At 28.3% G+C, this 10,634-nt stretch overlaps 3 protein-coding genes across 4 annotated transcripts in view; 1 reads left to right on the forward strand and 2 right to left on the reverse strand.

Annotated features, from left to right (window-relative positions):
- Positions 1-5,807, forward strand: part of LOC105619857 (mitochondrial ubiquitin ligase activator of NFKB 1-like) — an 8,255-nt gene extending 2,448 nt beyond the window's left edge. Inside the window, exons 2-6 of the mRNA XM_012201375.1 lie at positions 4,297-4,415; positions 4,517-4,722; positions 4,833-5,017; positions 5,166-5,370; positions 5,480-5,807. Of these exons, the coding sequence (XP_012056765.1) occupies positions 4,297-4,415; positions 4,517-4,722; positions 4,833-5,017; positions 5,166-5,370; positions 5,480-5,807 (1,043 nt within the window). The remainder of the gene's footprint in view (positions 1-4,296; positions 4,416-4,516; positions 4,723-4,832; positions 5,018-5,165; positions 5,371-5,479) is intronic.
- A 552-nt stretch (positions 5,808-6,359) lies between these two features.
- Positions 6,360-9,215, reverse strand: LOC105619856 (cytoplasmic tRNA 2-thiolation protein 1). The gene is made up of 6 exons (XM_012201374.1): positions 9,162-9,215; positions 8,473-8,704; positions 8,241-8,359; positions 7,821-8,009; positions 7,539-7,743; positions 6,360-6,565 (listed from the first exon to the last, which is right to left on the reverse strand). Exons 1-6 carry the CDS (start codon positions 9,213-9,215, stop codon positions 6,360-6,362), a joined length of 1,005 nt encoding a protein of 334 aa, XP_012056764.1.
- Positions 9,216-9,250: 35 nt separating this feature from the next.
- On the reverse strand, positions 9,251-10,592 carry LOC105619858 (probable splicing factor 3B subunit 5). 2 transcript variants are annotated; one of them, XM_012201377.1, is made up of 2 exons: positions 10,560-10,592; positions 9,251-9,774 (listed from the first exon to the last, which is right to left on the reverse strand). In XM_012201377.1, the coding sequence occupies exon 2, from the start codon at positions 9,772-9,774 to the stop codon at positions 9,517-9,519; it is 258 nt and encodes an 85-aa protein (XP_012056767.1). In that variant the 5' UTR covers positions 10,560-10,592; the 3' UTR covers positions 9,251-9,516. The 2 variants fall into 2 exon arrangements, with proteins under 2 accessions (XP_012056767.1, XP_012056766.1); XM_012201376.1 differs by lacking the exon at positions 10,560-10,592 and adding an exon at positions 9,892-9,963 and having other exon boundaries at positions 9,251-9,824.
- Between the last annotated feature and the right edge of the window lie 42 nt (positions 10,593-10,634).

The following is a 10,634-nucleotide window of genomic DNA, read 5'->3' on the forward strand; positions in this document are numbered from 1 at the left end:
TTTGCATAAAATTGAATGGAAAATAATGGATTTCTTTTTACTACACCTAATATGATTAGGATTAATTTGTAAGATGTTGAAAGAGATTATTTACTGATTTATAAAATCATAGATTAATTGAATAAATAATTTGGCACAGTCTATAATTGATATAAATATAAAATCCATATAAAAATCAAGTAATCAGTTCGATTACAGTGAAAGTTGATATCACTTGTATGAGTTTCAAGATAACTCGTCTATTATTGTCTTAAAAAAATAAAATTAATTAATCAGTGTTTGTTAAAAAAAAGTACTATTCGATGGAATGAATTATTTGTTTCATCTTTTTTTAACGAATGATAGAAGAAAGTAATTTATTACTTGTTGATATTTCCATCGCCCTATTACCAACATTACTAACATTGAAAAACATTTGCAATGGAGTATGAAATATGTATGGTAATGAAATGAGATCGATGAAAAATGATATAGAATTAGCGATGAAAATATTGCTTTATTCAAAGCAGATGATACATTATTTATGTCGTTTAATGCTGCTCGTAAATCTGGCTGGAAGTATAAACGCGATCATGATATACGATCTGATCCTTTCTTCAAGTGATGATTGGCTAACGCATAATGTAACTGTAATAAAATAATCAATAACATGATAAATAACTCATGATAATACGTCTCACGAGACGTAGAAATGTAGAATTGTTTCAAGTAATATAATAAAAGCAGAAATCAAAATATCATGCGCTGCAGAAATGAGTAATTAAACGTGTTATACCCACGATATTGCCTTCCTATCAATCTTTCTCATCCAAATCCAATTAACCTACTGACTAATAAATAAAAGTTGAATACATTAATGATTCATTTATCTTCTTGCGATATAAATAACCAATAAAAAATTCATTGATGATAGAAAAGCAATTAGATTTATTAACAACAGCATATTCTTTTAATCATTTCATATTATTTTTGCAACTCAAAAAATTACCAAAATAAGATAAATAACAGATAAGTGGATACAAAATGTACACAAAGAATATTTGTTAAAGGATCAAGGAGAAATAATAGCTTACCTAAGCAACGCTTTCCTCCAACAGTAGTCCGTCTCGATGACAAGCAGCTGCAATTTCATCATATATGTGGACGTGGACCAAGTCATACGAACAAATCATAAACTATTAATGACTCTCTTCTTCGTCTCCCGGCGAAAATTCTCCCTCATTTTCTAATTTTTTTTTCTTGCTCCTTCTCTTTCCTTTCGTGAATGGAGGCGTGATTCCGTGCTATTCGAGTTGCGATTAGCCGTGCGCGACCCAATTATTCAAGTCTGTGTTATCGATCAATTAGAACGAAGCACACGGAACGAAACAGAGCAAACTGATACATAAATGCTCTTTTTTTTCTCCTTTTTCTTGCTGTCGTGAAAAAAAGAACAAATTTTAAGGAAGATGCAGGTCGAAGATTTCCTAGGAAGCGCACGAAATGACACACTGCACAGCTGAAGATGTATTAAACGTGATGATAATCACTTATTTGGAAAGCGATGAAAATGGAAGCGGTCAAGTTGCGAGATCTCAATCTCGAAGGGAACGGTTTCTGATCATCTTTGTAGCCTGTTACTGTTACATGTTCCTATCTGTCGCTGTTTTCTCACACTAAACTCAGATAATGATGAAAAAAAATAGCACGGGAACCCGCCCGCCTGGCTGACTGTCCGCTTGTAGCTACCGTAGCTGATATACATGCTCCTCCATCCAATACGCATCGCGACGCCAACGAAGGCGCACGCGCTTCCTCATGGATCGCTATTTTTCTGTCATGAATAAGTGTTACGATCAGTTGGCTATTAATGACGTCATGTAGGACAAGGACGCCAGTTCACTCACGAATGTTCAGTAACTATACTCTTTAGAACAATTGGAATACCAGTATGAAGATCAACTGAATCTCTCCTTTTGTTTGATTAAAATTCTATTTCTTGAGAATAACATCACTGAGACAAAACATCAATATCGACACTATAATATAGCACAATTGGAATACATGAATATGTTTCAAACAAAAATAAAATTCTTATTTACAAGACATTCTTATTTACGGACAAAAAATAGATTGTAATAGATTCTAAATGCATGAATATTCTCATAAAATTTATCTTAGAAACGAATACAATTATTAATATTGATTTTTATTCGAACCAACTCCTAGAGCACAAAGTTGCACAAAAGTTACAGCAATATTGCAGAGATTTTGCAAATATTGCTACAAATTCTATGCTGTGTGGAAAATTATATAATATGTACTTAAAATATTTTTTTTTTATTAGTGATATTAAAATGTAAAAACAATTCTGTCATGCAAAAATATAAAATTAAGAAACCCATCAAAACAAAAAAAAATTTCATTTCATTTTGAAGATTAATAAATTTAAAAAAAAATGATTGAGATTTTTAAGGCAAATACAACTCTCATATTTCAATATTATTTTACTCTTCTTAAAAGGTACAAATAATGATTTTTCACAGATTTAAAAATATAATAAAATAATATAAAATTTAAACTGAACAGTGTATATGTATGTACATTGAAATTGAATAAAAAAAATTAAAAATAAGTACAAAATTGTATAAAAAGAGCTGACTAAAGAATGATGTAATTAGAAATTTTGCTATAAATAATTCTGCCAATTGAATTAATTAGAGTTTAATAAAAATTACTCGCATATACAGGGTGTCTTTGAATTTTCCAACAAGTTTTTAAGAAAAAGTCTTTCCATACAAACTTTAAGTATATTTTATGAGATAAAATGAGAAAAAAAAAGTTATATAAACATAGATTCTAAAATGCTTTATTAAAAAACAACTATAACAAAAATGTAAAATATATAAGAAACAGTATTACCTATAAATTTGCATTTTAAAGTGTAATCTATTCATGTCAATACAAGCTTGATGTTGATTAATTTTGAATGAATTTATCACTTTTTTTGAAGGACAGAAGAAATCTTATTATGAAGATTTCCTTTACCTTCGCAAAAATAATAATAAATTCAAAATTACATTGATGTCAAGCTTATACTGACATGAGGGCATTTTAAAATGCAACCTAAAATTGTTTCTTATATATTACATATTTTGTGTTACAACTTTTTAATAAAGCATTTTAAGAACCTATGTAACATTACTTTCTTATTTTGGCTCATAATATACAGTTAAAGTTTGTAGATACGAAAAATTTAGGGACATCTTAAATCATTTTTTTATATAATTATAAAGAAGTTAAAAAAAATAAAGAAAAAATACAGTATATCTCTTTATGGCTTGTTTGTCAATTTTAACAATTGCCATCCAGTCTAACAGACGAAGATTTTCAAGAATCATTTCAATATTGTATTGTATGCATGATATCTAATTCTAATTTTAATATTCGTAAGAATTTTTAATTCTTCAGATTAGTCAGAAACTCATTGAGCACATCCGTTATATATCGTTTTATCACATTCATTTCATAGCTTTTATTGATCGTAATGATTGACAATTAAAATTATTTATGAGTCGCATTATTCTAATAACCAGTGTTATTTGCACAATGATCGATCTCACACAATAAAACACTGTCATAATTGAACACACTGTATTAAAGTTATCTCTCCTATAAATCTTTATTGAAACAATGAGACATCTTACATTATATATTTTATAAATATTTCTCGCAGCAGTAATCGTTGCTGTAATTTCAAAAAATTGCGCGAATATGTCCTTAACCTATATGAATGTGTGTGTATGCATACGTACATATCGTATATATCAATACATATATATTGATACATGGAAAAAGTAGGAAAATAAAGAAAGAGACAGTGCCAGTAGAATAAACAAACCGAGAGAGAATATATCGACAAAACTCGATTAAGTTTCTCTTCAGCTACCAACAGATGAAAACTTATTGAGATGATTTTAGTTCGTAGTGGTTCGCAGCTAGTTCGCAGCAGCATGAGAAGACCTAGTGTTTTTCTTTCTTCTTTTTACTTCTTTCTCAATTCTTTGCAATTTGAAAAATATTTCCGAGTTGCATCAAAAGGATCGTCGAATATGGACTTGTAATTTTTGAAAATTTCTGACGAAAGTAATCTTTTTTTGTTCGCTCTTATAACAAATATTAAACGAATTATTAGTTATTACTGGCCGAATTGAACTCGAATTGAAGATTGAGAGTCATGTCCTGTGTGTAACCTTAATCCAAATGAATTGATGCAGATTGGAACAATGTAAAGATGGACGATAATATATTTTCCAGAATATAATTTAATCATGGAGTACTTTAGCGAAATATTTTTGCTTGGAGTTGACACGATCGTATTTACTATCTGCTTGAAACAGTATATTCACTACAAGAATGCAATTAAGGCGATTAAGGTAAACAATATTAATTCATTGTTAAAATTCTAAAACGTATTAATATAAATTGGAATATTTTAAAATATTACAGGCAATTTAAGAACTTTTATTTTTTATAGAATGTCGAATTACACGACATTGGCCCAGATTTGGAAAATCTACTAGATAAGAGCCTGAATAACAAAGTAGATTATATCGCTATCAGAGGAGTCGTGAAACCATTAAAAGAATCATTACAAAGCGTTAATAAAAAAGATGTTACTGGAGTCATACAGAAGCTTAGTGTCAGAGAACATGTTGTGGCAAGAACATCAGCTGGTTATTGGTAGGTTATTGAATATCACAATTTTATGAAGAATTCTGTAGTTGTAATATAAATATCAATAATCTTGATAATATATTTCTTTCTAATTATCTTAATTTATAATTCCATAGGTCTGACCAGGAACGAACAATTCAACAAGTATATAATGTCGTACCATTTGTTTTGCAAAATAGATGGTACCATGTTGAGATAACAGATCCATTGTCTGCTGATATTTTAGACTTGGATGTAATCTCCGATAATTTTCAACCTAGTGTACCTACAATTATAGATCATATATGGGGATTTTTTACGGGTAATTATAATAAAATCTTGTAATCAGATTAGTTCTTATTTTTATTACATAATATAAAATCATATGTACACTCTTGTAAAGAAATGTGTGTGCGTGTGTTGCGTATACATAAAGTTCTTAAACTTGAATTTATCATATGATTTATTAGGAGTACGCCAACGAGGTATACAGTCTACAGAAAAAATGTTGCGTGAAGATTCAATTATTACAGCAATAGGCGAGCTCTCGAGGTCAAAAACTGAATCTAATTATCTTACTTTGCAACTTCCATTAAATGGATCTCCTTTTTATATAACAAGCATGTCAATTACTTCTTTGATGCGAAAATTAGATGATCATAAAAAAATATACAGGTATGTACATTTTAATGTATTGGGATATTATTATACAGTATTTAATTGGAATATATTATTTATTATATTATTAAGAATCTGAATTTATATAATTTTCTGAAATACATAGGCTATTTTGTTTGATGAGCGGCACAATTGGATTAGTACTCGGAGGAATTATGATAAGACGTTATTGGAAGAATAAACAGCAGCAAAGATTAGCAGATCAATTACGTCAATCGCTTGAAACATCTCGTCAAGAAAGGCGGCAAAGAGTCAGGGATAGGGATCTTAGAGAGGATCAAATATGTGTAATTTGCAGGACAAACGCACGTGAAATTATTTTATTACCTTGTGGTCATGTATGCATATGCGAAGATTGCTCAGTTAGCATCAATAATAATTGTCCTATTTGCAGAACACAAATTATACAAAAAGCGGCCGCATATATAGTATAAATTTCATCTTGATATGAATACCACTTTTATATAGCAAAAATATTTTTATTGTATCAGAGTGTGAAAACGATAATTGATTAAAATAATATTATTCCTATCGTACGATCCTATCTTCTTTATATGATAGATGTGTAAGTTTTATTATTTATAAATGAAAATCTAATTTACAAAAATAATATATAAGTACATTAATTACAATAATTATAAAGAGTACAAAACTATTTTCTGATCATGTGATTTTTAATATATATGTTTAATATATATGTTTAACCTTGGATATATATACAAGTTATATTTTGTTATCAATCCTGTTTTAAAACTATGTATTATTTTTTGTTTAAAAGTATATTTATATTATAGCTACAGTTATAGTCGTTAAGAGTTACAGAAAAGATCCTTTAATCTTTAAATGAAAAAGATAATAAAATGGTTTTTCACAATAATAATTAAAAAAATATATATGGAAAATTTATGTTTGTAAAAATATATTTTAGGTGCACATGTTACATACTTAGACAGTTATATATTTAATTGTATAAGAATCTTAAAGATCTATATTTTGTTTCTTTTATCCGTATTCAAGTTCATTATCTTTTTAGCTTTACTAGATTTACCAATACCGAGTTTTGGCAGTCCTCTATTCAAACCTTCCAATAAAATACATGCTTTACATATGTCTTGACTTGAGACAAATCCACATAAAGTACAATTTCTTCTCTCTGGCATTTTTACATTAGCTTTCACTTGTAACTGCTCACCTAGTAAATAATATTTTAGCTCATCATCCGAAAACGACCTATGTCTAATTGCAATGAATTTAAGCAGGAATAATTTGATTTCAAATGAACAACTCTTAAACGGATTTCTAATTTATATCAATAAAATTTAATGCCAAAATGTTTAAAGAAAATTATAAATAGGAGATAGAATATATTGATTGTGTCTGTAAAATGATATATCATTTATCAGAGAATGGAAGTAGTGAAACCGTTACTTTTTATAATGATTTGATAATGACGTTGCAATTTTTTGATTGACAATAATTAATTAAATGCTAAGGTTGCACTAAGATTAGAAAAATTACTTTTAAAAATAACTTATCATTATGTGTTATTTACTGAAAAAAGTAATTTGTTACTTGTAACGCATTGATATGTTAATTAATTCGTTACAAATATAAATTATTTTTTCAATCCGTTAGAAGTAACAATTCACTTTTCCACTCTATCATTATTATCATTGCTGCCATAAAAAATTCATAACGTTATTATCAAATCATTATTATAACAAAATAACGATAAAAAGATAATGCGTTATACAAGTATCTTCTATCCCTAATTCTATCTTGTTGTTCATCAAATAATAAACAAAGATAAAGTGATCATACACAATATGCGCTCTATCGAAGGCTAAAAAAATTTGAAAAATTATTCAGTCATGACACATTAACATGTGTCAACATAATTAGAAATGCCTCCTCTAATCGACATATTTATCTTTTATTTATTTTTAGCATTAAATTTCGGCATTTAAATTTAGCATTAAATTTAGCGTTTTTATCGATAGAAATTTTTTTAAGGACATTTAATTAATATCATTTCGAGTATTTCTGTCAAAATTCATAATTGGACGTTGACCATTTTCGGAAATTATTCACTATTTTTCTAATTTTCAGAATTTGCATAACAGATAAATATTAATACTGTAGAAAGTTAAAAAAGATATTCTTACCTGAATGTATTATGTCTATGATAGATGACGGCCTTATTTTTTCTAAATCTTTTAAAAAGGCTCTTGCATGACCTCTATAAGCATTTGGAGCATATATACATTCTGTAGAGAAGTATACTAGATTTTTAAAATATGCATACATGACAATCTCTTTTTCATATGCATATTTTAGAGGTTTACACCGCATGATAGAATCTGCACCAGTCTATATTACATAAAAATATAAAATATCAAAAAAAATTTGTTGTAATCTTATAAACATTTTATATACAATATTCTTACAGTGATTACAGATGTACATCTTTGTAGTCGGGCAATATCACCTCTCAAGATATTCATTAGTACTGTTTCAGCGATATCATCTGCATTATGACCTGTTGCAATGCAATCTACTTTCAAAATTACAGCCCCTCTGTCCAATGCTTGTCTTCGGAAAACACCACAAAATGTACAATTATTTTTACGGCCGATCTAAAAGATATATTTTTTTATACATGTGTTTGAAGTTATCAAAAAATATAGTTAAATCTCACACCAATTTGATTCACGAGATCGATCTGCATATCTTTATGTAAGGCTTTTAATTGATAGATCCTTAAATTATTACATCTAAGTACTGAACAGGTTTTTAGTAAACTTTTTTAATAAACTTTAACTGTAATTTAAATTTAATATTTAATAATAATATTTGATACAATTTACCTCTGCAACTATAGAATCCATTGTCCATCCATATAATTCTTTGTATGATAAAATTTTAAGTGGAATACCATAATCAACTTTATTTCGTGTCACAGTTTTCAAGCTATCATCTCTGTAACCTAAAAAGATATATTTTAAAAAAAATTATATTTTTTGTATACAATATAAATTTTTTGTATACAATACAATATAAAGCTTCAATATAAAAATATCATTTTTATAACTGCATTACCAGTAATTCCTTCATCAATGGATAAAAGAAACAGGTCTAATTCATATTTATATCTTTCATTCAGAGTCTTTAAGACATATGCCAGTACAGTGGAATCTTTTCCACCTGATGCTCCAATAGCAACCTTATCACCAGGCTTGAATAATTTACCATTGATGATAGTATCATGAATCTCGGTCTCAAATGCCAAGAAAAAACATTCTTTGCACAATGTATCGCCAGTTTTTGGCCTCTAAAAATGCATACATATTTTTTAAATTTAATAATGCAATAATATAACATTTTTTAGATCTATTTAACAAACAAGAATGGATTGAAATGAATTGAAATGGATTCAGATTTTCAGAAATATTGATTTACAAATATTAAAATGAATGCTTTTCAATCCTGAATGCATTTTTATTCATTTATAGGAATTGCATGAAACATATCTCTATGTTTTTTAATCTAAAAATATTAGCTTTTTCTGTGCACAACACATACATTGTGAATACTGTTCAATTCAAAATTTTGAATAGAAAATATAGTTTTTCAATCCAATTGCATCCAATTGAATCTAATTGAATCCAATTGAATCCAATTAAATCCAAAAAAGTATTCGCTATTTAAAATATGCATTTGGATAGAAAAAAAATTTCAATTCATTTTAATCCTTTGCTAGGTAGTATAAATCTGAAAAAATAATTTACCTTTAAAATGGCATTTTTTCCACACTTTGTGGAACATTGTGGAAATGGAGGCATCTCAATTATTTTTCTTAGGCTACCAATAAATCTCGTTATAAGATAATTTCTTTAATAATGCAAGATTGCAAAAAAACACGTGTTCTATACATATAGATCTTCATGAACGTAAGCACAATTAAGGTTATATAGCGATTATGCAAAATAAAATTATAATATAGTCACAAATACTAACAAAATCCACTTAAGTTTATTAATTTTTCTTGAAACATCTGATAAAAAAACAAAAAGTTTATATTATTTCTACTTTCGGGAATTAAAAGTTTTTATTACACAAGAAAAATGTTCAAGAACGCGCAATTTAATCTTCCGGCTTTTCGGGCGGTGGTCCACAGGGTTGCAGCATTTTCTCCATAAGATTGAATCTAACTCGTGCCTTGGCTTCGTTCTCGGCAATCGCAAAGAAATTTAGCAAATCGTAGTGGCCCATATATGAACTACAGGAATCCCTGTGCTGATTCACCAGCCATTCGAACTTGGTTGTGTCTGCATGTCCCGTACCGATGTACTTGGATTGTAGATGCTCCAACTGGCTATGGATGTTGTAGCGTTCACCCATGTTTTCGATTTAAAGCAGACTTAAATTTCCTCGCGCGATCTCGTTCTTCTCTAATAATATTAAATATTGCATTAATAATCACACGTTTCGTCACCCGTATATCATTAAATCTTCTACCTCTTCGTTTCATAGGTTATGTTCGCTTAAGACCCAAAGTGCATTCGGGGAGCGCTATTATTGTGTCATTCTATCCTTTTACATACAACGAAGATAGAATGATAATAAACAACGAAGATAGAACGATAAAATATACTGACTCCCCGAATGCACCACTAATATACAATAGAAACAGCCACTAAGGGCATTCACTACATTGCTCAGCGAGCTCTTGTGATTAGTCTATATTTTTAGATCTAACGGAATATGTCAATCAGATGCAAGAGCTCACTGAGCGCTTAGTATACATCTACATATGTAAATATACATGTATAATCGATTTAGGCTCAATTGCACCAGTCATTTTGACTTTAAGCGAGTCTTAAAATTCTATCTGTCTCTTTTAGCCAAAAAAATAGAAAGAATTTTAAGCTTCGCTTAAAATCAAAGTAACGTGCAACCAGGTCTTAATAATCAAGCATTTGAATTATCAAGAAATGATCAAAAATAATTTTGTCAGAAAGAGATAGAATTGAAGAGTACCAATAGAATCAAATAAAAATGATTTTTAAGGATAAAAGAGATGGCTCTTTTAAAATTTTAAGTTTTTTAATTAAGTAGTAGTTAATAATAAACTAGTGTAATTCTACTCAAATTTGTTAGCAAATATTTATTGATATTTCAAGAATATTAATAAAAATAGAAACTATTATTATAAAATGAATAAAATAATATTATTGTACAATAGTAGAATTATATAGTAG

Source organism: Atta cephalotes (assembly GCF_000143395.1).
Source record: "Atta cephalotes unplaced genomic scaffold scaffold00023, whole genome shotgun sequence".
Lineage (NCBI taxonomy): Eukaryota > Metazoa > Arthropoda > Insecta > Hymenoptera > Formicidae > Atta > Atta cephalotes.

Coding starts and splice junctions, on each gene's coding strand:
- LOC105619856 (XM_012201374.1), bottom strand. CDS start 9,215: ATGCCTCCATTTCCACAATGTTCCACAAAGTGTGGAAAAAATGCCATT. Junction 8,010..8,240: donor TGGATTCTATAGTTGCAGAG/GTAAATTGTATC, acceptor TATATCTTTTAG/ATCGGCCGTAAAAATAATTG. Junction 7,744..7,820: donor GATGTACATCTGTAATCACT/GTAAGAATATTG, acceptor TATGTAATATAG/ACTGGTGCAGATTCTATCAT.
- LOC105619858 (XM_012201377.1), bottom strand. CDS start 9,774: ATGGGTGAACGCTACAACATCCATAGCCAGTTGGAGCATCTACAATCC.